Source organism: Haliotis rufescens, unplaced genomic scaffold, assembly GCF_023055435.1.
Source record: "Haliotis rufescens isolate VD_foot unplaced genomic scaffold, xgHalRufe1.0.p SCAF_6, whole genome shotgun sequence".
NCBI lineage: Eukaryota > Metazoa > Mollusca > Gastropoda > Lepetellida > Haliotidae > Haliotis > Haliotis rufescens.
The window spans coordinates 9,093,332-9,120,375 of record NW_025964334.1 but is presented as its reverse complement, the minus strand read 5'-3'; the positions used below and the strand labels follow the sequence as shown (position 1 = coordinate 9,120,375).

Below are 27,044 nucleotides of genomic sequence, written 5' to 3'. Positions count from 1 at the left end.
GATGTTTAGACATGGTCTCAATGTGTTTCTTCAAGGCGATGCAATCATTTATGGTGAAATGAATATGCATGTCTTTAAGAGACATATGGGAAGTTTAATAAACTTGCTGTCTGAAAACTTACAGATATAATATAAGGCTATATGTCTACTTTCAGTTCATCTAGACCATCTACAGCAGGATCGTTCCACAAGATGTTCCATCATCGTGTTTCCGTAGCTTCCTTACCACCACCCTACTCTCAAGAGGAGCCCCAAATGCCCCCTTCATCAACCTCAGCTTTCAGGACTCAGATGTTAGTGATGGAAGCTCCAGAAATGAGAGCACCAAAAGATCCACTTCCACCACTAAAATGTACATTCCAATATACTCCTGGCACAAAGATAATTTAACATGCTGAAATAGCTTGATCTCTGTTATTTCTTTAGGCTCTGTTTGGGATCACATCGAAAGTTATATTAAATAATCTATTGTATTTGAACCATAATGACGAAATGACCAAGTGAATATGTCATTGCTCCATAAACGTTTGCATTTTTGTATAAATTGTAAGATATGTTTAAGCATATTCATTATCGTTTCAATTGGTTGTTTCGTGAAAATATTGTATATATATTGTTACGTTCTAATTACGTTCACATCTTAAGAATGTCTGGTGATGAGTGAACCTGTATCACATTACAGTGTTATGAACACATCTTCTCTTGTGTCCAGTGGTATTTGTAAAACGTCTTCTATGGTGTTCAGGATGTCCCGTCTTCCATCCGATCTGATCCATAACAGATGATGAATCCACCTCTCTGGCAATCTACACGTACTGCAACAGCATCCCACTCATTCAACACATTGATCAATGTGCCGGGCATAAAGCACCACATTATTTGGTATTCCTGTTTTCTCAATGTGAAAATGATGCATTGGGAAAGATGACAGAAGTTATTTTATTATTACTTTAAAACAAACTTAAGTGACCTGAAATGATGGAATTATTTAATACAATTATTGTACATAATCCTGCCTCAATAATACTCATTTCTATACAGTAAACTACGTTTATAGAGAACACGCTTATATTGATCTGACAGATGAAATGAACTGTTGTCCATTTACTGTATTCATGATTACAACGAACTACGGTTATAACGAACTACGTTAATTGCCCATTTGTGTTCATTACAACCGTAGTCTTACTGTGACGTCACAATATTTAGATTGCACAATGACGTCATACTATGTTAAACCGGTTGAGAAAATTGTATAGCTCATCATTGGACTATTGTACTGTGCTGTGTGTCAAAACTGTTATACCTAGTATAATCTGAACACGCCAGAAACCTATGATTGTGGGTTCGAATCCCGGTTCGTCCAGATTATGTTTCTAGGTTTGTCAGCAACATAGCCGTGCTCCTGGGTTTCAGCGAAGTGGTAAACGTCTAAAACCTGCATCTCTCCTGGCTCTCCTCCCAAATTAAGCTGACATGCCGCAATATAACTGGAATACTGTTAAAAACGGCGGTAAACCCAACTCACTCACTCACTGAACACATGATTATTCCTCATACACTATCTTCTACAATGAATAAATCGAGACTGCTTATTCTCTGGTGTTGACGTTTTATATTTATATACCTTTTGCTTATCAAATTTATATAACCTGTTTATGCATTTTAAGTTACACAAGCGAATGTTTATTTTGACTCACACACAACATTTTAACAAAGATCCCTTAATTTGTGATACAAAAATATATGTCTAATAAATGTATATATCTAAATATAATGAAGTTGGACTGAGAATGATATAAGTAAGGTCTTTTATAAATTCTCTAAAAACTATCAGTTCGAAAAAAAACATCTTGGAAACAAAAACTTAAATAACCCTTGCATCTTTCTTCTAAGAAACATATTCCTGCTTGGCGCCAATATTGAAAACAGTATACACTTAGCTAACCCTTCCTCGAGGGATGTATTGGCTGCTTGGGGTATATTTTGTGGAAGACAAAAAAGTAACTCGAAAAACTCGAAGTACTTTTGGAACCTCTTTAGAGTAACCATCATTAACGAAAATCTAATTTGTGTAAGCCTGTCTTCAACAAATTTGTTTAAGTGAGAGGTTAGGCGCTCTACCACCCAAAAATCATGAGTTACTTCCCTTTGACTGTAAACCCAGTGATCTGGGTGCACAACCGAGCGTATTAAATAACCAATCGCCATGCTGTCTCACGGTCACGTGAGAACGTTAACTTGTGCGGGTCGATATCCCGTTCTTTTCACAGCGACCAGCCAGCAGTAAACACGATCTCATTACAGCAAGTTTGTGGGCGCGGGGAAATTGTATGTGCAAGAATATGTCGGGACGGGGAAAGGGTCGAAAAAGGAAGTTACGGCCAACTACACTGTCAGGTGGTTCGAGACAAGGTAAAGCGGCGAGGCAGTCGACAACCCAGCGAGCATCCGCCACAGTCAGCGAGGTTACAAGCCAGCCAGACAACATGGCGCCAAACATCGCAGAGCGAAGCGGCAATGTCGCAACAGGTGAACTCACTTTACATCATAATTTCGTAAACCCCGTTCCATCGTCTGATGTTATTATTGACTTGCCCGTAAATACAGTTCACAATCCAACATTTTCCAGCCCCAGCAAACACGTGATTTGAATGATAGGCCTAATTATGATCACACGGCACCAATCTCATCTGACCATGTGGGTTATCTCGTTCCCCAGGGGGTAAGGGAAAAAATAAGGAATGGCGAGTTTATTGAACTGACCACATTGCTCAAAGGTTTGGACAAGGACAACGGTAATGATGGTACAATTAAGGTCAACTCAAATGGTCAACTTGAAATGACTCGGCAAACTAAGGAAATTCAGTCTATCGAGGAATGGACATCAGCTTTCATTGTATACTCATCTGTTTATCTTGAGCAGTTCCCAGGAAAACACCAAGACATACTCAAGTACATGCACACGATCAGACTAGCTGCTAGTAGGGGTCAAGGATGGGCACAGTATGACAGGCAGTTCAGACTTCGCATGGCTAGATCCACTATGACTCTGGTTATTGTACATGAATCAACCTGCAAATCGTTCATTTTCGTTCCAGTCAAAGAAAGGGTTGTTCTCACAAGCTGTTAACCAGGTTTGGGAAACCCCTGAAATGAAGGAAATGGACCCACCTGAGTGAAACACCCCCAATTGAGTGAATACACGCACCCACTATCCCCTATAAAAAGGTGAAAAATCCACCTTGCGGCGTCTGAACAAAACGTCGCAAGATGGTAAGTCACTTTTGATCAGTACGGTACTACATTCTCCACCATGTAACACATGCCGACATGAACACGTGCCTCGGTACATGCGTTGATAAACATTTAGAAACAGACATTCACGCGTTGTACAACAATTCTGACCTGTCACATTGCTATTATGCTACGATACAACTCACAATTTACACCAGAACGGCATTAATATCCCCTCTCAACACACACTAACCTGCCGGAAACGATGGCCGCTCATGTCACTCGCCAACTGCGATAGAGCACTCGTCGTCAGAGATGTCGTCCGGAACTGTGGTGAACCGAAAGGGACACAATTCGAACACAATGACAAGGGAGGAAACCCTGCACGCATGTCATCATTTAGGGATGTAAAATCACTAAATTGCATAGGAAAAGAGTTATTTAAATGAACAGATATATAACATCATCCAGCTGCAACTACATGAAAATAAATGATTGCTACATTCAAAATACAACATTGTTTCTGAATGTAAAAGGAAAGTAAAGTACAGATGAAAACAAAAAGTAAGAGGGCAACATGGAAAAAGACAGGTGTCCAAAAGTCCTCCACATCAAAAGGTCACCACACGGGCCCTAGAGGACAAGCTTACATTGAAGACCCCAAGGACAGGGCCAAAAGCTTTTCCAAGCGGAAATTAACTCTTATTAAAATGGTAATTTATTCAGTATACAATATGTGTTTACCGTCATAAGGAGCGTCACATTCCATGGCAGCCTCCACATCCAGCAGGTCTTTATAAAAGGCCATTATTTTAGCCTTTGTGCCGGAGCGGACTGCCTTCCATTGACGGCGCATGTCATCATCAGCCTGAAACAAGTACGATATTAATATACACATAACAATATGAATTCAAAACATACCAAAGAATACAAAAGTTAGGGTAATCTATGAACAAAACGATTATTACTGTGTTATCAAAGGTACACTCTTCATACCTGTACATGTTGCAATGTGACCTCCACCAAGGTCATTAGTTCCTCTTTTGTCCGGTGCTCAATTTTTAGCGATTCAACCCTGTCAGCAGCGGTCACCATGATCTTTGACAGGGGTGTCCCCTTACGGGAGAAATCCCCGCAAATGGCCTTATCCCTGTTTAAATTAAAAGCGCATACAGTGTTACAGGATACAAAATGATGCACATACAATGAAATGTGGAAGCAACGTTACCAATTGCTAGTGTACGTAATACAAGTTACATGAAATATATAAGGATGGGTACACTGGGTGAAGATCAATGCTGCTGTCCCCCGCCGTTTTATTGATGAAATATTGCAAAAAGTGTCCGAAACCCATACACAGTGAAGCACTATAAGAAATAAGTACTAAGTTATGAATAATATACACACCTGTATATTTGTCGGTTTTGCTGACACTGTCGCACACAATTCACTAGGTCTGCATCAAGATGGAGGCTCTGGTCAAGGCCAACATGCGGACTATTACTGTCAGGGTTTTGAAAGTAATGCAAGTGCCTCAACCATGACCTCCATCCTGTTATTTCAGCAGCCAATGAAACGTGTGTGACAGTTGAAAAGTCATGGGTGACTGTCATGCCTGCAGCATCAAACATGGCTGATTTCATCTATGAGAAAAGAAATAATGACAATTATGATACAATCTTCAAATGAGTGAGTGAGTTGGGTTTAATGCCGCTTTTAACATTATTCCAGTTATATCGCGGCGTGTCAGCTTAATGTGGGAGGAAAGCCCGAAGTGATGCAGGTCTCAGACGTTTACCACTTCGGTGAAACCCACGAGCACGGGTATGGTGCTGACAAACCTAGAAACATAATCGGGGCGACCCGGGATTCGAACCCACAATGATAGGTTTCTGGCGTGCCCAAGGGACGCAACTCTGCACAGCGAATCGCGGCGCCTTAGACGACTGGGCCACCCGTGCCCCCACTCTTCAAATGAACAGACAATACATCAAACCTAATATTAATTTATATTATCATGTATAACATGTATGTATGTCCAATTTATAACAAACAGGTCAAAAAGTTCATAACGACCACCGGAGCAGATGTCTACATGGAGTTTTGTGCGGATGGGGGTGGGGCCAATTTCTATATGGCCACGCCCTTTTTTGAGGAAAAATACGGTGTATGTATACCAATGTTACTTCTTACAATATAGATTCATAACCACTTTGTGATACATATGGCATATGGAGGTTATATTGCATACCTAAATACACTATTATGAATGGAGTCCCTGATCAATTTTATATGCATTAACTATTTTAACACGACTGTTATTGGAAAACTAATAATATAACGTCTTATGCAGGAACCCGATGGAGCAGAAGCTGTTCACCAGAAAACAATCACAATCCCCAAACCAACACACATTATCACCCAGACACCTGATCAGCCATCATCACCACAACCATCCACATCTTGCACATCACCTTCTCATTGTATTGAACCGTCCATTTCCATGAAAGCATCAGACCCGCCTATTCAAGAAAAACCATCAACATCACCCGCCAAAACGACAGCCCCATCCAGACCCAAGAGAAAGGCCACTAAAAAGGTTCATGGACATTGTAAATCCGCTAAAGTTCAAAATGTCACAATTTGCAGCTATTGTAATCAGGAATATACCCCAGAAGATCACAGACTTAACAAATGGGTGGGATGTGAACACAAATGTCAGCCCGAATGTTCATTTTGGTGAAACATTGGCTGCATGGGTGTTCACATTAAATCCACCAAAGACCTGAAACCTTTAACAATTTACTGTCCTGTCCATAATCCATCATTAAAGTCATAACATGAATCACGTGGTGGTTGTTTGTTGAATTAATGTACTCTTTCTTGTGCAAGGATGTGGGACCGCCACTGTAAACTGGTATTGCTTCATATGAAGTATATCATAGGTTTAGATGTGTTTTATGCTTATTTTAAGCCGTAACTATATACAGGAGTGGGCATGTATTCTATATAAATCATGTTCATATAGTAAGAAATTTGACGGTTCACATCATATGCATATTACATTATATGTTAATGTTTTTAATTAATGGTATTGCAGTAAAGTGTGTTAAGAAACACAACTTATACTCCTGAGAGTGACATTGTACCAGACTATTGCTTGCCTACTCCGACGTCCGCGCCTCACATATTGAAGCCGGGGGAATATTCCAGAGGTCAGTCAGTGGTCATTTAGCTGGATGATGAACACGTGAGTTGAAATATTGCTTGTGAAATAAGTCCTATACACTATCAGTTCGTTTCATAGTCACTGTATATGAACGACGTGAGAATGACATCATATGTTAGTACAGATGTTAAATACCTATCGGCTTTTTACCTTTTCTAATCTGTGTAGATTGCGACAGCTACGGAGCCAGCCGTTTTCAGTTGGTAGGCCTGGTGGTATCCACATTTTTATTTTCCTGTTCCAGGCCTCAAGGACGAAATCCCCTCCTTCTCCTTTGCTCGGGTGACCAGACTGAGAGAGAACTTCACTGTGATGAAGAAATTCGGTTACCTCCGGTGGTGCCAAACTGCTGATACGTGGTATTGTTCATGCCATAGAACAAAGTGGTCATTATGTATTTGGAGGCCAATATGACACGGCTGTTGTTTCTACGAACTGAGGCACGAAACATGAAGAGGGGAATGACGAATGTTTTCAAAACTTCCCAGGCAAAGATATGGTTTGGATTTTTACAATTTGATAGCCACTGGAGACATCCCTCAATGCTGAACTTTGTGTTGTTGACAATGCATTGACGAACATAAGGTAGGATCAATTCGTCGATTGTCCCATACAGAAATATCAACACAAACTGCCAAGACTTGTGGTGATTCTGTGCTGCTTGTGCATAGGCCAGCGCATGTGGTGTACGAAACCCTGTCATAATTGCCATGTGTTTCAGAAAGGGATGCCATAGTAACTTAAATATGGAACGTACCATGTTCATATCATAATGACCAAATCCAGGCACTAACAACACATTAGGATACTTCATGCATGTGTCTACATTGATGTCATTCCTGTCATGTTGACTTTGCAGATGTTTGGTCAATTGTTCCTTGCCCCCTCTACATTCATGTTGACACAGAGGACAAATGTACCATTTGTTTATGATATTGGTCACAATGTTGTACGGACATCCATCACATCCAACAGCTATCCATGTGCGAACATCTCCTGTGCCAATTTGCTGATGTAGCTCATGCAGTACCCTGTCTACATTGTCATAGCTGTTGGGGTTTGTCAACACAGGATCGCCCAAGGTGACAGTGGGTTGATTGGGTGCATGTCGACTTTCTATGAATGCATAGGGATCATGGGATTGTTTGAATGAACAGGTGTCAATGAGTGGATGATCCCTATCAACATTGTCTGACAGAGTACCATCCTGTGTGGGGGACTGACCCTTCGCAACTTCATGTAGCCTGTACTCAAGGAAGTCATGAACAAGACTTGTCATGATGTGTTGACTTTCAGTGGCCATTTCATCTAATAGTGGTGAAATAACATCTTTTAGGTAAACTTCTTTGAGTGGCATTTAGAAGTTGGTGTGATGAAGTAAGACGAGTTATGGATGAACAACTTCTTTATTACAATTAGTGCGACGTTTCGGTGTAGATCCTAACACCTTTATCAAGCAAGTGATCATCTTTTAGGTTGACTGAATGCAACCATACATATGGTGACAACTGTGGGACTGATTGTATTTGGGAGACAGGGTCATTTATGTAAATGATGTTTGTTGTAATGCTGCATTTAGTTTTGTAATTTAAGGTGACACGCCAATTCCGTTCAATCTTTTGATTGTTATCAAAAAATGCCAAGATTGAGCCAACAGGTGGACACTTCAGTTTATGTTGTGTCCCGCTATCAAGCCACAGTGAATTGATCGTATATGAACCAGATGGAGATGTGTGATTGTTGAAAACCGATGCCACTTTACTTCCGGTCATGAAATACGTGAGCAGGTTGCTGCCAAATGCTAATGGCCCAATGATGTTGCTGGTCACCATGTAGCACATGTTTTCAATGATTGTAGACATGATGAAGTTTTTTTTTACCCCATTAAATTGATCGGGAACTGTATAATCGTGACCTGTCATGTGTTGGATGAGAGTCAGTATCAGGGAATTCCGTTGACTTAACCAATGGGTGATGTTGATGTTATTGTAAAAAATCTGCTTCACGGTATTGTGATTTTATTTTGTCTGATTCCGTTTTGATGATTCTGTTTTGATGATTTCATTTAGATCCAACACTGGCAATGATGGATATGATGTTCTCCGTGTTAAGTTTCCCTTCACGTAATCCCTTTGTGATTTTATCTACAACATCATTAAATGATTGTTCACTGTCTGAAAAGTCATTCTTGACATGTTCTACACATCCATGACAAATATATTTTGAATCGTGAGTGAGTTGGCCTTGTTTTAAGAGTGCATCAATGTATTTTTTAGGGTGACGTCGAGATGAAATTTCTGTAACTGGTGAGGTGTTTGTAGAATAGGCGTCATGAGCTTTACAACTGCACCTGTGAATTTTTCGTTTAGGCATGATTCTTTTTTTATCCTTTACATCCACATCTGTAAATAATAGAAATTTGATGAGCATGCAGCTTTAAATGTTTCTTATCTGTACGTATGTGGTGACGTTTATTCTGCAAATGTAGTGAAATGTGTGTTGTAATTTTATATGTTTTTTCATTAACTTGTAAATATGTTGCGAGAGTTCCATTGTTTTATTTCAATAAAAGCTTTCAAATGCAATTTTGCTTTTTTCATCCCTAAATGATGACATACGTGCAGGGTTAACTGCCTTGTCAGTGTTTTCGAATTATGTCCCTTTCGCTCCACCATGGTTTCTGCCAAAATCTCTGACGACGAGTGCTCTTTCGCAGTTGGCGAGTGACATGAGCGGCCATCGTTTCCGGCAGGTTAGTGTGTGTTGAGAGGGGATATTAATGCCGTTCTGGTGTAAATTGTGAGTTGTATCGTAGCGTAATAGCAATGTGACAGGTCAGAGTTGTTGTACAACGCGTGAATGTCTGTTTCTAAATGTTTATCAACGCATGTACCGAGGCACGTGTTCGTGTCGGCATGTGTTGCATGGTGGAGAATGTAGTACTGTACTGATCAAAAGTGACTTACCATCTTGCGACGTTTTGTTCAGACGCCGCAAGGTGGATTTTTCACCTTTTTATAGGGGATAGTGGGTGCGTGTATTCACTCAATTGGGGGTGTTTCACTCCGGTAGGTCCATTCCCTTCATTGCAGGGGTTTCCCCAACCTGGTTAATGCCCCTAAAGTGGGTTATTGCTGGGATTTTAACGAGTTGGCAAATTTTGTCGCAGGCAAAACTGCAGATTCCCACATGTCTGCTACAATTGTGCCGGTGGCCACCCCTACACTAAATGCAAAGGAAAGTATGCCCCTTCCGATCCAAAGAAGCCCTTTCTCAAATCTCAAGGCCCTAGGTCATAGTCCACACAAGGAAGATGCATTTATTTTAAGTGATGGTTTTTCTAATGGTTTAAGTTTACAGTACCAAGGGCCCAGGGGGGCTAACACACATTGTCAAAATTTGAAATCAGCCAGAGATCCGGGTATGCAGCACATAGTCCTTCAAAAGCTCAACAAAGAAATATCACTCGGCAGGATGTTGGGCCCCTTTGAAGTACCGCCAATTTAAAATCTCAAAGTTTCTCCAATAGGGATTGTTCCAAAGAAGGAAATCGGGCAATATCGACTAATTCATCACTTGTCATTCCCTGAGGGTTCATCAGTTAATGATTATATCAGTCCTCAGTTATGTTCAGTAAACTATTCAACAGTTGATGGTGCCATTAGGATTATACAGCATTTAGGCCCTAAAGCATATTTGGCAAAAGAATGCATTAATGTTATGCATGGTATCACCATAAGATTTTCAACTGTTGGGAATAACATTCAAAAATCCGTTCTACATTGGCAAGGCTCTGCAAGGCTCCTATGGGATGCAGTATAAGTTGCTCCATATTTGAAAAGTTTGCCACATTTCTCCAGTGGGTCGTTGAGACAAGATTCAGTGTCAGGGGGAAGTGATACATTATCTTGACGACTTCCTATTTGGTGGCAGCAGTCTGGACAAGTCAGACTGTCAGGAAGCACTTTCTGTCCGTTTGTGAAGAGCTAGGAGTTCCAATTGCAGGAGACAAAACAGTTCCCCCAACACAAGTTCTAAACTTCCTTGGATTTAGGCTGGACACTGTCAAAATGCAGATTAGCATCCCCGAGGAAAAGCTATTTGAAGCAATGGCGAAGTTAGAGTTCATTAAAGCTAAAAGCAAAGTAACAAAAAAGCAAGTAGATAGTCTGCTAGGTTCTCTTAATTTTATCTGCAGAGCTATCCCAATTGGTAGAGCATTCTTGCGTAGGACCATAGATGCCACATGTGGACTGAAGCGACCCCACCACAAGATCCGGGTCACGCAATCGATGAAGGAAGATCTCCCATATTTGGCTAGAATTTCTCAAACATCACAATGGTACATCACTATTTTTGGATCGCTTCTGGACCAGCAGTCTTTCGCTACAGCTGTACACGGACAGCGCAGTTGGTGAGTCAGGAGGTTTCAGAGCATTCTTTCATGGAAGCTGGACGCGAGGATCGTTGCCTAATCACTGGCACGAAAGGGGATTGACAAAGAACATTACACTGCTCCATTTTTTCCCCAATTTTTGTAGCAGTTAATATTTGGTAAGAAGAACTCAGTGGTAAGAAATTAATTATCAACTGTGATAACCAGGCTGTTGTTTCTATACTGAATAGGCAAACTGCTAAATGCAAGGACACCATGCAGTATGTTCGAAGGTTTGTTCTCCACTGTCTCCAAATCAACCTGTTAATTAAGGGAGAGTACATCCCAGGTTCTGAGAATAGCGTGGCTGATGCACTTTCTCGTTCTCAGCTTCAGCGTTTCCGCTGCCTTGCATCAAATGCTGCTGTCAACCCGACTCAAGTTCCAGACAATCTTTGGATCATCTAAAATCTGAAGCTTTTACAATGATTGAAGCATCACTTTCATCGAACATACGGCAGACCTTTGGAGCAGCAGTAAGATCATTTATGCAATTTAGGAGTGAACTTAATATCCCTAATATGGCCAGCATCACATATTGGATCACATATTATGCTACATAGCAGACATGTCTAGAAAAAACTTATTCTAGTTCAACAGTTGCACTTCATCTGTCAGCACTCGCAAGACATCATAAAGTAACTTGCTGGCTTGACCCAACTGACCAATTCCTGGTGACAAAGAGCATGCAGGGATATAGAAAGGAAAACTGTACACATGATACCCGTCAACCAATAACCCTTGATATACTGAGAAAACTACCAGGTGCCCTCAACCATGTGTGTAAATCAGATTATGAGTCATGCCATTTTACAGCTTTGTTCAATCTTGCCTTTTTTGGTTTTCTCCGGATAGAGGAAATTGCACTTGTTTCTAAAAGGGACCGCGATAGACCACTTCAGTTCCAGGATGTAGCCATTGTTCAGGGAGCCTTACATGTAAGAGTTCGTTTTTTAAAAACCGATCAACTTGGTAGGGGTACGACACTGATTATCCCCCCAACAGACCCAATCATCTGCTCAGTTCGAGCAATCAACAGATACCTAACATATCGTCCATCAGAACCGTCAGTTTTTCATCCATCTGAATGGTACCTCAGTGACAAGGTACCAGTTTTCAGCTGTCCTTCAGAAAGCATTGAAATGTCTCAACATTGATGCTCAACACTTCAAATCACTTTCTTTTAGAATAGGAGCAGCCACCCATGCATCAAGAGTTGGCATATCAGACAATGTGATATGCATGTGGGGCAGGGGGAAGTCTGGGGCATACTCTACATACATAAGGCTTAACATGTAAATGATATTAATTTACCCTTAATGTTATTCAGAAATTTGGATGTTTGGATCCAGTCTCATATACTGGGCACACAGGAGAGAAGTTACCTGGCCAGTGGGTGTAAATCTTGGACTGGAAAAGTAACATGGCATGACAGTTAGGTGGTACGGGAGACGGGTAATGAAGTGGGAATCGTTAGTTTCTTTCATTACGCAGCAATTAGACAGGTATCCTCCCCCCGCGTGGCTTCTTATTCACTTTGGATCAAACAATCATGTCGACACTGCAACTCAACATTTACTTGACACGGTCAACCAGGATCTGCCAAAGCTGCAATCCATGATGCCGGCTACTGTGTTGATATGGTCTGACATTCTACAGTGGGTTACATGGAGAGGCATCTCTGATGGCAGGATAATGGAGAAGAAGCGAAAGTGATACAACAGATTTGGCAGAAAAGGGGTTCTCAGCAAAGGAGGCCGTGCAAGTGGACACTCAGAAATTACTGTATCTGTCAAGCAAGTCCAGTGGCGGAGGTCATGGCAGGCGTACCAAATATGTGACATAATGGATTGTCACCACAGGACTATTTGAACCTCACGTTGTGTGTAACCACGGATAGTAAAGTATTTACCAAAAGGTTTGTAGCTAATCTGACCCTCATGTTGTGTGTATCCAGAGGGTACACAGGGTGTGTAATTGTTCATCGCAGGACTAACTGAACCTTACGTTGTTTGTAGCCACGGAGGGTATTCAGTGTGTGTGTTTGTGCTTGTATTATTATATTCCGGCCCATTTGGTCATGATATTTACTGTTGCTGCCGCATCACGATGTGCATATCAACCTCGGATGCAATAGCAAGTTAACTTTGTGTGTGTGATAAGTTTACAACCTGTACCCTTGTATAGTACCCTGTATATTTCTGAATTGCCCATCCTTGTAAGGTCGGTGTTCAGTATCAAAACCTGTCGTGACTTCCGCCATGTAATACAGCTGCGCCCATATTTTCCCAATTGTGGTTATGTTATCCTTATGTCATTCACACTTAAACAGATTTCACTATAAGAAATTTGTTTTAAAGGGAATATTCTCCTGCAGATGTTTGAAGTCAGTACAGGGATATTTTATGTGTTCAAACATCAATACCGGATAATACTGAATGCCTTGTGAAATTCAAAAGTGCACGGGTATTGTGAGTGTGAATAATCTATTCAACGCATTAAATGTATTATATCTTACTTTTTATAACACCAATGGAGACTCACTTTTTAGATTTAGAGGACAATGGCAAAACTGAAACGTAATATTTACGTCAACGTGCGTTTTTCTATCATACTCATCATTGATCAATATCTCCGAAACGTCCGCGGTGTTATATAACATAGGGAGTAAAACCAATGTCCATGCTTTTAAGAGCCGAGTATTGATTGACAGTGTTTCATGGCAACGAAATATTGCAATAAAATAATGAAATAAGGAGTGTTCAAATTACATAAATATTTGAAGTGGAGAATACGGTTATTTTAACCCTCTTGGTGCCACGACGCCAAATATGATCCCACACCATGAATCCATCTTCGTCCTATGGTATCCATTTATTACATGGGGGATATAAAGAAAACGTACAACTCTATGGATAACAGGTTCTGGTTTATTGCATGTAGCAAAGTTTCGATGACGATTCTTACACTGATATCACTCCAGCTTGATGACGGTGTAAGACTCCATGTTTACAACACACTTTACAACTTTAACCAATTATAAAAACATTTTAAACAAATTGACAATGCCTATATTTGCCATTCAATTACACGTAGCCCCATAGTTCAAAATTATCATTGCTAAGGACGCTAGCTGCTTTAGGCAGCTATATATACCACTCAAAAGAAATTAAAGAACACCCGATCTTTTCATATGTTAATGTGTAATGACCATGAAGAAAATCGGGTGTTCTTTAACTTCTTTTGAATAGTATATAAAGCAAATAATTGGTGGCCCGGGCTACGCGCTACAGTTGAGCAGGGTTACGTCTTTAAGGCGTGTCAGAAACTTATGAATGTGGGGTTGAATACCACGATTAGCTATATGATCTTGTGTTGAGGTTTGTCAGCATCATACCCGTTCTGTTATACGTCGGAGCGATGGATATCTGTAAACAATGGCCCTCGCAGTTATACCTGCCGATCTGTGCTGGGCAGTCCTACACGAGTTCTCTCCCCTGGTGAACATGTTGAAACAATTTACCAAATGGTCCTGCGTCATGATTTTGAGGATCGAGTAATCAACCAGTGTGTTCTCGGGTCCGTTTTGTACTCACGGTGGGTGCAAAAAGGAGACAGATTAGTTTTGCTTCACTTACTATATGCTGTCGGCTGTGGTTCTATATTTATCATGAATGCGGCACCCCACCTCTGACGAGGTGGGGTGGGGTGGGGTTTGGTGGATGTGTAGTCGTTTATAATATCAGCTGGTCGGTTTGAAGCAGTACATGCTGGGGTGATGTTCAGTTTTGGTATCTCAGTGGGCTAGCTCTATAAAACAGGCGTTAGTCCAGACTAGTACAAGCAGCCGCACGCACGCACGCTTAGCTATGTAAATGCGATAATCTTGAACGCGATCTTAAACCCCATTAGTTTAAAGTGAACTCATTTGGTTATTTCTGTGCCTAAGGCTTTTTAAATACAAGAAACTCTCTCTATAATCACAATTAGATTTGCTGCAAACAGCGTCCATCATACGATTCCCACTTGTGTTTACGAATTAAACGTGTAATTGAAAGCGGCGAAATCCTTTCCATAATCACAATAAATTGGTATTTAAAGTAGAGTCCATTGTACGATTGCGACTACATCAATAGCACATGCTTATGAATCACAATCAACTAGTGATGATACCAGGTGAAAAGGAAAACCGTATCCTTCCTTTTCCAATTGGGGAGGTAAGAACATGATATTATTAATTAGTTGTTTCTTCCATTCATAAATTACTGGACCGCCTCCGGAGAGCGGAAGGTCCGGGGTTCGATCCCCGGCCGCGTCATACCAAAAGACGTTAAAAGATGGTACTTGTTGTTACCCTGTCTGGCGCTCGACATTAAAGGGCTAAAACAAGGACTGGTTGGCTCGAAGTCAGTATACTGTGTCTAAGTGGGGTATTCATGTTAAACTGCGGCATGGTATCTCAGTGTGCTAGCACTATAAATCGGCATCAGTCCGGACTAGTACAAGCAGCCACACACACACACACACACACACACACACACACGTGCACGTCGCTATATAAGTGCAATAATCTTGGACGCGACGTTAAACCCAATTTCACCTCACCTTAAATAATGATATCAGGAGGTCGCGAAAAGGTGAGCTTTTTCCTGCCCCACTGGTGGCACCCGTCACACACACACATGTGAGCGTCCATTGTGATCGATAGAGTCAGTAACATCGCGGCGTGCGTACCCCATGAGCTTGGGTATGGTATTGACAAACCTTGAAACACAATCAGGGATATCTAACTCAAGATGTAGTTTTTCTAAACATTGAAGACCCTTACCAGGACAGTACCAGTGTTTACATTCCGTCACGCAATATAATAATACATCACGCAACATCTTCACGACATGCAATAGTTACACAAAGTCACGTTTGATCTGTGATTCAGGAAGTATTGGAAAACATCTACACAAAGGTTTTACCGTCTGTCATGTATAGTTGGTGGTTGAGTGGTTCCGAGAAATCTGATGTTGATATCTCTAAATGATATAGCCTTTGTGATCGCACGAACATTCCAGAGGAATCTCTTCATAGCACTTCACGTCCAATACCCGTGTGCTAACTCTGTCTATACCTTAAGACTAATTGGATCAGTTCTCGTAGAATGACCATAACTTAATGTTTCTTGTGCCCGTTACATCGTTCCAATTTCTGAGTTATGTGCATTGGCCTATGGTTCTATTCAACAATTTGAATACCTACAAACGGGTTCAACTGTATATATTACTCGAAGACGCACTGGACATGTGTTGACAGACGAAGCTTTGCAACATCGTACATCGTTGAAAATTTGTGAGGAAAGGAAATAATGGTTCCCGTGATGTTCAGGTTTTTGGCTGTCTGTCTGATGGCACCGCTTGTGAGCAGCCAACGCGCTTCCACCTGGGATGAGTGTCAGTGTGAATGGGCCACCTGGAATCCTTGGTCCATTTGTGATTCGCAGTGTTATGGGATGCAGCAACGCTCAAGAAGTGTTTCAATGATCGACAGTTGTGTAGCTTTTGAGTCCTGTGATGCAGGAGCAGGGGCCTACGAACATCAAGACTGCAACACTGTCTGTACATTTGGTTCTTACGACTCATCATCGGGCAGATGCAAGTGTCCAGGCGGGAGATATGGACCGTGCTGCACCGACGGTAAATGTTATGGGGCTGACCACTTATTTTATTGATTTATTTATTGTGGGATGCTGGGATAATAATGAAAACAATCAGACAAAACATAACGGAAACGTAGCTCCCTTCGACACAGATAAACAAATGGCCGAAATGTTAGCGTCACATACCTTACCTGAACAATAAAGGAGACCAGTGATCTCCGCCTCATCTGTTTCATATTTAGAGGGGCGGTCGGGTAGCCTAGTGGTTAAAGCGTTCGCTCGTCACGCCGAAGACCAGGGTTCGATTCCCGACATGGGTACAATGTGTGAAGCCCATTTCTGGTGTCCCCCGCCGTGATATTGCTGGAATATTGCTAAAAGCGGCGTAAAACCATTCTCACTTACTCATATTTAGATCTATGCATAAAGATTCAAAAGAATCTCCACAAGACTGTATGACAAGAGGGATGACTTCACTTTCAAATAGTCAACTGTACAATCAAACACGCTCTTTCTACCAAGATTTCAAAGAGCGTCATACGACTCTTGCTCAGAAGTTGTTAGATCAAGGTTACAACATGCAAGACCTCAGTAAATCTTTCAAAAGGTTTTATGGTAGACATGTGGGGACATTTCCAAGTTTGACGCATTAGTGACACAAAGTATGTAATTCCCTTCTTTTACTTGTACCATATGTTCCCGTCTTTGCCTTTGCATGTGTTTGTGACGGGTGCCACCGGTGGGGCAAGATACGCTCACCTTTTCGCAAACACCTGGTATCCCTACTATTTGAAAGTGATTCATAAACACATGCTTATGATATAGTCGGAAATGTACAATCGACTCTGCTTTATGCAGAGATTTCTATTGGGTAAGGAAAGGGTTTTGTAAAATATACGGCAGTTCATACATAGACTCTGTCTAATATAGACTTGTAAGTTTTGTAAATCAAGGGAGCGGAAATGTTATTTAATCTTGGTAATCTTTATTCAATGAGGAATTAAGTGTTTGAAAGCTTTAAAGAAACTAATTTCATTACCTAAATCAGTTCAATTAATGATAAAAGTATCAACTGTCTGAAGTGGAAAAGATGACGTCTTTTGCTGTAGCAGTTATGTTAGGTACCGATATATATTTACTTTACAGACACAATATGAAAACGCATAGTGGATTTATGGGAAATATTTTTCAGCGAACTGACAGAAAACAACGAAATGGGCATGGGGTAATGAGACTTGAAGCTAGGTCTAATAGTGTCCTCCACTAGGACAACTTCCTATAAACACACTCCTGCCATGTGGAGCTAGTGCGATGTGTGCGTCAACGTCAACCACCGCCTCATAACTGTGCGGGGCTGTCGGGTAGCCTTGTGGTTTCGCCGTCACGCCGAAGAGTGAGTGAGTTAAAAATTAATGTCGCAACGGCATGATTTCAGCCACATAGCGACGAGTCAAAGTTAATTTATTTACAATTGAGTCATTAATGCAAAGTAATATTTAAAATTTATGAAACATATTTGAGCACAACATTATCATGTATACAGTTTTAAAACACGGGCTATAGGCCAGCAGTAACCAAAACTAGGCCACCTCGCTGGGGCTCATGGGGACTTACAGTACCTCTGCTTCCTGCATGATACCCCAGCAGGATTTACGTCATCACTTTAGCTACTGGTGGTTGTGCACAATACCAGCTAATATTAAAAAAATACTCAGCAATGAGTTTGCTTAAAAACACTGGTTGATAATAGTTACATCGATTATGATAGGATTACGTGTCACACAGTGGGACAATAATTTTACGCTACTTTAACCTGGACAGAACCTTCAGTAATGTCTGTTGATAATAGCATCACACCAAATTTAAAAAAAACATGCATTTAATTATTCACATAGATATTTAAAAGTTATTACATAGATCAATTACTTTCAAGTAATTTAAGATGAGATTCCCGCTTACACGGGAAAAGCGATCTTTCAGATTTACGCTTTGATAATGTGAATCTCTTGCGATTGTAAAGTCCACACAGTCAAGCAGTATTTGTTTGACAGTGAACCTTTCACCACAAGGGATACACTTAGGAGGTTCGTCTTCATCTGTCTTAAGCAAATATGTGTGTGTAAACCGACTGTGGCCAATACGGCATCGTCGTAAAACGACAACGTCATGTCTTGACAATCCAAGTAGGTTTGACCGATTGTTGTTTTTTATTCGTGAAGTTTGCTTCCTACCTGGGTGTCCCACCTCTTTTGCATGAGATCAGGCCGAAGACCCGGGTTCGATTCCCAACATGGATACAATGTATGAAGCCCATTTCTGGTGTCCCCCGCCGTGATATTGGTGCAATATTGCTAAAAGTAGCGTAAAACCATACTCACTCATTCTCTCATAACGTCGCTACGTTGACCTGGACTTTACAACAGGGATTACATGCGCAAGGGCCAGTGCTTGCCAAACACGATATTCATTCTGGGGGCAGTCACTAACACCCGTTGTAATTCCTCTGCTAGTCATTTAATTATTGACTTGATTAGTGTAGTAATACAAACAAGGTTAGCTCAGCTGTCTAGTTGTTATTAATAAAAGTCAAAATCCACCATGCGTTTTTTTCAAAGTGTGTCAAAGTATATTTTTACACGTTCGATTCCATAGTGGATTCAGTGCTGTAAGTCGCAAGGTTATTAAAACTGCTGAAAAAAGCAGATTATATTTATAGCAACGAAATATTTAATATGAACCAAATGCGAACAGGTGTAAACATGAGAGGAATAATATCCGAGATATGTACGATATAACGTAACAACAATTGTTTTAATTTGTAAATAGCGATTACGTGTGGGGCTCCTCAGACAATAGCGAATGGCGACTACAGCGTGAGCAACAGCTACAACTACGGCAGCCTTGCCACCTATACTTGTAACCACGGCTACAACATGACGGGCACCGCAACAAGGACGTGTTCTCAGGACATCATTATATCTACGGTCGGGTTCTGGACGGGGATGAAGCCAGACTGTTTGTGTAAGTGAGACCATCCTCATTGAAAGGGAAAATTGGAATCATGGAATTTCGGTGCTTAACTATTTTTCCTTCTAAATAACCCCAAAGGGACCGATCTTGTAGTGGTAGTGCTAGTTGTGTAGTGCTTGTATCATTGGGATAATACTACCTCTTATCTCGTCCGCTATATTCTGTACACAATATGGAACAGACAATCCACTGATTGACATCATGAGCGTCGATCTACAAAATTAGGAAACGATGACATGTACAACAAAGTCAGCGACCCTGACCAGCCGATCCCATTGGTCGCCTTTAACGACAAGTACGGGTTGCTGAAGACTCGTTCTAACGCTGATGTTCACGTCTCTTGATGTTAAAGCGTCGGGTGCATTCTTGTCGCCCTTCGCGGAGAATGGATGGAATTTTGCATGTTGAAACGTAAAATCTTAAATTAGTCACTCCTTATGAGCATGTCCGTTAGTTTCGTGATAAACTTTATCGCATTATTCGTATTACACTAACACAGTTGCTTAAAGTTAATCAGTAAAATCTATTCCTGGGTAGAATAGGTCTTCAGCAACCCATGCTTGCCGTAAAAGGCGACTATGCTTGTCGTAAAAGGCGACTAACGGGATCGGGTGGTCGGGCTCGCTGACTTGGTTGATGCATGTCATCGATCCCAATTGCGTGGATCGATGCTCATGATGTCAATTACTGGATTGTCTGGTCCAGACTCGATTATTTACAGACGGCCGTCATATAGCTGGAATATTGCTGAGTGCGGCGTTAAACAACAAACAAACAAACAAATAATCAGTAAAATCGGAGACAACAAAACACAGCCTTTACAATGATATCGTGTAAGTGATGTGTTGCCATGATGGTGACATGTCCAGCCAGCTATAGCGGGTAAGGGGCTGTTTTGACCTTATGTTTGCTTTCTCCATCCAGTCGCTGAGTCCTGTAACAGCAGCCCCTGCCAGAACGAAGGCACGTGTGTGAACGGTCTGGAGATGTACACGTGTGTATGTTCCCCTGGATGGTCAGGGATCAACTGTGAAACAGGTAGGAAATCCAACATGGCTTGTCAAGGTTAGAATGAATTTTTGAAATAACACTCACGGTTCTCAAGTTGTCTCAATTTGTTTAACAATTTGTAAACACTTTGTTGAATGGTCGAGTGAAACAGGTTTACCCAGTTTATGTGTCGCCCATTTGTTGCATACAGAGTCTTATGGAGCATAATAAATTGTACGTAAACCTACATTCGTCTTACTGTTATAAACGGCCAACACTGTCAGTTTCCTTTTAAACATAACTAATGTGGGACACTGGTGGCCCAGTGGTCTAAGGCGCCGCGATTCGCTGTGCAGAGTTGCGTCCCTTGGGCACGCGGGGAACCTATGATTGGTGGTTCGAGTCCCGGTTCGCCCCGATTATGTTTCTGGGTTTGTCAGCACCAAACCTGTGCTCGTGGGTTTCACCGAAGTGGTAAACGTCTGAGACCTGCATCACTTCGGGGTTTCCTCCCACATTAAGCTGACACGCCGTGATGTAGCTGGAATACTGTTAAAAGCGGCATTAAACCAAACTCACTCAAAACTAATGTGAAAATGACAACCCCTCCTCTAGACGTACAACCTCCTGTGGTCAGTGGCTGTGAAAACAAGACAGCCCTCAACACAGCTGACCGTGAACTGACCCACGAGTGGACGGTGCCAACCTTCACAGACCCGCTTGGTAACGAAGTCACTACGACATCCAACTACGTCAGTAGCTCGTACCGCTTCCCCTGGGGCGACTTCTTCGTCCAATACGTGGCCACCAAGACAAACAATGGTTTACAGACGGAGTGCAAGTTTCAACTCAACGTCCGACGTAAGTAGTTTGGAGTCTTCATAACCATACCATACCCAATGTGCAAGATTGCGTAAACCTTTAAGTAGTAGGTAGTTTCGTTTTGGAAACATTTGTCATGGGTACGTGCACATTTCCTTCAAATAAAAACGAGAATTATCTTATACATACACGTTTTTCTTTTGTCAATACATATTTATAGATGACTGGTATAAAATCAACAAGAAACATGTTTGCACTTCACCAAAAAGTAGACCGCCTCCGTGGTCTAGTGGTAGAGCGTCCGCCCAGAGAGCGGAAGGTCCGGGGTTCGATCCCCGGCCGCGTCATACCAAAAGACGTTAAAAGATGGTACTTGTTGTTACCCTGTCTGGCGCTCGGCATTAAGGGGCTAAAACAAGGACTGGTCTGCTCGAAGTCAGTATACTGTGTCTGAGTTGGGTATTCATGTTAAACTGCGGCATGGTATCTCAGTGAGCTAGCACTATAAATCGGCATCAGTCCGGACTAGTACAAGCAGCCACACAAACACATACACGTACATGCACGTCGCTTTATAAGTGCAATAATCTTGGACGCGACGTTAAACCCAATTTCACCTCACCTCGCCCAAAAGTATCATACGTTCTCATTTCATCTTGGAACGTATAGAAAGTCAAATCTACTTTAGGAACGATCTTTACAGTGACCTTATTGTTTAGACATTGAAGATAAATTCAAGATTAAGAGCTGCCCCCAAGGTTTACATGTACCAAGTGGTATATTTAATAATAACTTTCAATAAGTGTTTTTTTTTAGAATGCCGTTTATATATAACAATATTGTCAGTGTATCCACATGATCCTCATGGATATATACCAAAACTAATATTACCAGGATAACTACCTGATATAATATGTCAACACGCCATAACGATTGAGGGTAGGTAAAAACAATACGATATCCCAGCTTGTGTTTTACATACTGGTGACCATTGAGCACTCAGCATGCATGAAGGTCAAAGTCTTGACTGCAAATATCAGCACAACGACTGGCAAGCGACCAGTTATCACCGATGACCAATTATCGCCAACTCCCCGTTATAGCTGGCACGCGAGACCATCTCCGTTTACTTTTGCTCGTTTTCATTCGAAGAGAGAAATATTTGTTCCAAAATGATGAACAAACTCATGTGGGGAAATATTAAAAAAACATTTAGCATAATCACCTTGCTCAAACACAACTTCAGAGAAGACACTCGGGCGGTGTCACGTGACTAATTCACGCGTAAATATAAATCAAACAACACGATGATGCACTTTCAGTTCCGTCATTACTTTCTATTTGTCTGTCATTTCTTCCCCAAAAATTCTGAAACCTATTTCAGTTATATTTCCAAAAATGCATAACCTTTATATATCGCGAAATCCACAGTACATAGTGTGTGTAGGTCGTATTTGGGGAATATTGGTTTTTGTCAGTTTGCAGACGACAAGTTGATTTATTTTGATGAATAAAACATTTGAGTGCGATCCCCGAGATACTCAAAAATGTAATTTGTATAACTGAAGCGGTGCGCGTGATCACGTGGCACGTGTTGTTAAGACGAAGGCGATAACTGGTACAGTAAGCCGACGGGAATGTTTTATTTCCAAGTTTGATTCACTAACGAAGCGTTATAACGGAAATTTAATAGTTTCACAACGATAAATTTTATTGGTACAGTCACGAAATATGTCAGAAATAAAATGAAAATAATGGCGATAACTGGTCGGTGACCAGTACTCAGTTTCGTGTAGTGACAGTTGACGTGACAGTAACATTCACTCAGTAAGTGTATGCAATACATTCAGACATACAGCTCTGTGTTACACCAAGACTAAGCCGACATTACTTCTCAACTTGTCTTTTGCACTCCCATGCAACTGCAAAATTCCAGTTATATGAAGACGCCTGGAAGTCAAGACAAGCCAGTTACTGATATTATTATCATCATCAGGGATTTAAAAACATATATGATATAATATGTTCCTGAAAATGTTGAAAACACTAATTAATCCTCATCTTTTTACCCACAAAACATAAATTGCGTACTGTATATGATGACGTGTTGTTAGTCCGAAGAAATAAAATATCTAGACCAGACAATCCAGTGATAGATTTTACGGGCAACGATCCATGTTGGGCATCACATCCAAACCTGGGATCATCAGGAGGTTGCTGTACATCGTTGCCGTGATGATTTATTTGTTGTAAACCTTCTAGAAAAGAATAAAAAATATACTAACTAATAACATGACAAATTATCCCCAACAGCCTATCCCTGTGACGAGCTACCTGTCCCCAAGTTTGGATACGTGGCCTGCAACGGTTGGCGGACTGACTTTGGACAGTATTGTTTGATTGGCTGCAGAGCTAACTACACCCTACCACGTGATATCAATGAGGACCGCTGGTATGTGTGTGGCGCCAGTGGAGCGTGGTCATCCAATCCAGGAACGTTTCAGTGTGAAGGTGGGTTACTTTATATACACCCCCCTTTATCTGCACCATATACACATGACACATCGTTCAACACCACGTGTTCATTATTTTCATAGATCACAAACCTCTATGTATGAGGACCGCCTCCGTGTTCTACTGGTAGAGCGTCCGCCCGGAGAGCGAAAAGTACGGGTTCGACCCGTCATACCAAAATACGTTAAAAGATGGTTCTTGGTGTGACCCTGTCTGGCTCTCGGCATAAAGGGGCTAAAACAAGGACTGGTCGGCTCGGAATCAGTATACTGTGTCTGAGTTGGGTATTCATGTTAAACTGCGGCATGGTATTTCATAGATCGGCATCAGTCCTGACGAGTACAAGCAGCCACACACACACACACACACGTACATGCACGTCGCTATATAAGTGCAATAATCTTGGACGCGACGTTAACCCCCATTTCACCTACATGTATGACAATGATCAAATTTCCATACATGTCTAAAATACCACCGATACCTGCTTTATTTTCCCCCAAATTGTCGCAAGTACTGTGTCGTATCATATGATGCAATGAAGCGGGGATGCAATTGGTGGTCAAATAACTATTTACAATACTTCTCACAAGGTCGGTTCCTGTATGTCAGTATAAATATTCCACTTTGTACAGAAGACCAAATGTGTTCCGTTCGTATACGTTTTCTGATAGTGGTTATATATACTTGTTCTGGCTAGCAATTAAAAAATCTCAACGTTGTAATAAACTATAATTAAATAACACCGGGTGATCAAGTATTTGTAAGATCAAAGTAATTCAAAGGTAGTTCCTGATCCAATTGACAAATTATTGGTAACAAATTAAAGAGAGTATGTATAATCCTATTACTGACAGGATGATCTAGTAGATAGAGCGTCTGTCCGGAGAGCGGAGGATCTATCCCCGGCCGCATAATACCAAAAATACGTAAAAATAGTGTACTTGTTGTTACCCTGCCTGGCGCTCGGCATTGAAGGGATTAAACAAAGAGTGGTGGGCTCGGAGTCCGCATACTGCGTCTGAATGGGGTATTCATGTTAAACTTCGGTATGGTAAAAAGTGGGCAATAATAAAAACGACAAAATAATTTCCATTATCCTCAGAAATCCATTCTACGATTCCCACTATATTATGAGCATGTGTTGATGAATCATTATCAAAGAGTGATGATACCATCCTGTCCCACTGATGGCACCTGTCACAAACACATACAAAAACAAGTACAATCGTTGATTTGAAAAAAAACCGGGATCATTTTTAACAAGTCAAAATAGGTAATTGCACGCACGCACATACACACATTCGCACACGGCACAACTTTTCATGTACTACTCTATTGCTATAATCGATCCCTTCTACTCAGTCAGGTGACAATCGTCACGTATATCATGTGAATTTACTAACTTTTCTGGAAGGGTTATTATCAGTTAATCAATTGTTTGATAGGCATTACTTAGAAGTTGACGGATGGCAAAGTAGACACAATGTTTGGATAACAACTTCTTTAATACTGTAAAAGTGATGTTTCGGTAGAGATCCTGATACCGTTGTCAAGCAAGACTGAATGAGGAACATTGTACGGAATATATATAGAAGGTGGAGGATTAACTGAAGAGGATTAACAGTAACAACAATTGCATATATGAGAGGGATAATATGAGTAAGATATGTTCCTTCTGTTGTCATTACTTACTCATGTTATCCCACTCACGTATGCAGTTGTTACACGAGACCTATTCTAACCCAGTTTAAAGAAACAGTTACGCCACACTCGTTGAAACAAAAACATCTCAGGTGATAACTGTTGCAAAGCTTCTTCGTGAATTTTGGTCGATACCCCATGTTCAATAATAATATTTGTTGACAGGAAAAGTTAATACTTGTGTATGTATAGATGGTATTTGACTTTCTTGTTTAAAATAAGTTTATGTTTCTTACTGATCTGATAAAGTTGACATTTCATGAGTGGCGTGCACACACGTAGTGAAAATGTTTGCTTTGTCAGGTATTATATTTGTATTCTCACCGAAAACCATATTGGCATTGAAACATATTGAACGTAGTTTACGCATTACGTGATTGTTCACATGAAACGTATCAATTTTATATTTAAAATGGATATGAATTCTAGTATATCATCAATGTTAGTGTAAAAACAGTCAAGGACCTTTTTAGTAAAGTTAAGTCTCATTTAATACTATGTTTTTTAAAAGAACTTATAAATAAATTTTGATGTAGTTGCTGTATTGTTTTAAAAATTGGTAGTGCAAAATTCATAACTTAGATTGTTAGTGGCTGTACCCTCGAGGGGGTTGAAGTAGCGTAAAATTATTGTCCCCCCAAGAGGGTATGTAAGACCCATATCATTCGAAGTATTTTTCTGCATGCCAGGCTTTTAAGCGTAGAATATCCGTCATTTTAATCTTTGGCTTAATTGATACTCTGTCGCCAGTGACCGAAGGGATGATATAAATCCTGCTGGGGCCATTGCAGGAAGCAAAGGCACTGTTAGTCCCCATGGTCCCTAGTATGGTGATCTCCCTTAGTTACTGACGATCTCTAGCCCTTTTTTTTATTGTGTTGTTCACTTATACTTATGACTTTTATATATTCTCAACTAGTTTTTAATAGACTCTGTGATATTCTAGTTATTGTACTGTCCATTGTTGACAGCTTTTTATATTGTCTAAATATGTGTATTTGTAATGTACTTCTCGTCACGATATGGCTGAAATACTGCCGATGTGACGTTAAATCTTAACTCACTCACTCACTCACTCACTCACTCACTCACTCACTCACTCACTCACTATATCATCAATGATACATGATACCTGTTGTTTTTGTTAACTTCATTTTTACATTTTTTCGTGTATTATAGACGCAACCGATCTGCAGAGCATTTCCGGTGGCATCCTCGGCAGTCCTGACACTTGTGATGACGTCACATCCGTACAAGCCTTGTACATCGAAGAACTCCAGAAATCAAATTATAATTCTGTTTGTACTAAACACAACGATCTTTGTCTTACAGAAAATGTTAGTGTAAGATGTCAATGAAGTGATATACAAATGGTTCAGTACAGAGATTTACACCGTAAATGCATATGCATTTCACAATAAACCTAAAAACGCCAA

General features: G+C 40.8%; 2 protein-coding genes and 1 long non-coding RNA gene across 3 annotated transcripts in view; all 3 read left to right on the top strand.

Annotated features, from left to right (window-relative positions):
- Nucleotides 1–1,597, top strand: part of LOC124151672 (sushi, von Willebrand factor type A, EGF and pentraxin domain-containing protein 1-like) — a 28,368-nt gene extending 26,771 nt beyond the window's left edge. The window contains exon 26 of the mRNA XM_048386054.1: nucleotides 156–1,597. Coding sequence (XP_048242011.1) covers nucleotides 156–390 — 235 coding nt within the window. The 3' untranslated portion in view covers nucleotides 391–1,597. The remainder of the gene's footprint in view (nucleotides 1–155) is intronic.
- Nucleotides 1,598–7,689: 6,092 nt separating this feature from the next.
- On the top strand, nucleotides 7,690–8,096 carry LOC125374791. The gene is made up of 2 exons (XR_007218774.1): nucleotides 7,690–7,802; nucleotides 7,942–8,096. It is a non-coding gene; the product is annotated as an uncharacterized LOC125374791 (long non-coding RNA).
- Nucleotides 8,097–15,956: 7,860 nt separating this feature from the next.
- On the top strand, nucleotides 15,957–27,044 carry LOC124151677 (sushi, nidogen and EGF-like domain-containing protein 1). The gene is made up of 6 exons (XM_046524267.2): nucleotides 15,957–16,585; nucleotides 19,375–19,569; nucleotides 20,503–20,616; nucleotides 21,184–21,429; nucleotides 23,704–23,901; nucleotides 26,788–27,044. The coding sequence occupies exons 1-6, from the start codon at nucleotides 16,258–16,260 to the stop codon at nucleotides 26,964–26,966; spliced, it is 1,260 nt and encodes a 419-aa protein (XP_046380223.2). The 5' UTR covers nucleotides 15,957–16,257; the 3' UTR covers nucleotides 26,967–27,044.

What these genes read in the sequence shown, in the direction of transcription:
- LOC124151677 (XM_046524267.2), top strand. Translation starts at nt 16,258, where the DNA reads ATGGTTCCCGTGATGTTCAGGTTTTTGGCTGTCTGTCTGATGGCACCG. An exon ending in TGGACCGTGCTGCACCGACG is followed by an intron (nt 16,586 to 19,374) that starts GTAAATGTTATG and finishes ATTTGTAAATAG; the next exon opens with CGATTACGTGTGGGGCTCCT. An exon ending in GATGAAGCCAGACTGTTTGT is followed by an intron (nt 19,570 to 20,502) that starts GTAAGTGAGACC and finishes TTCTCCATCCAG; the next exon opens with TCGCTGAGTCCTGTAACAGC.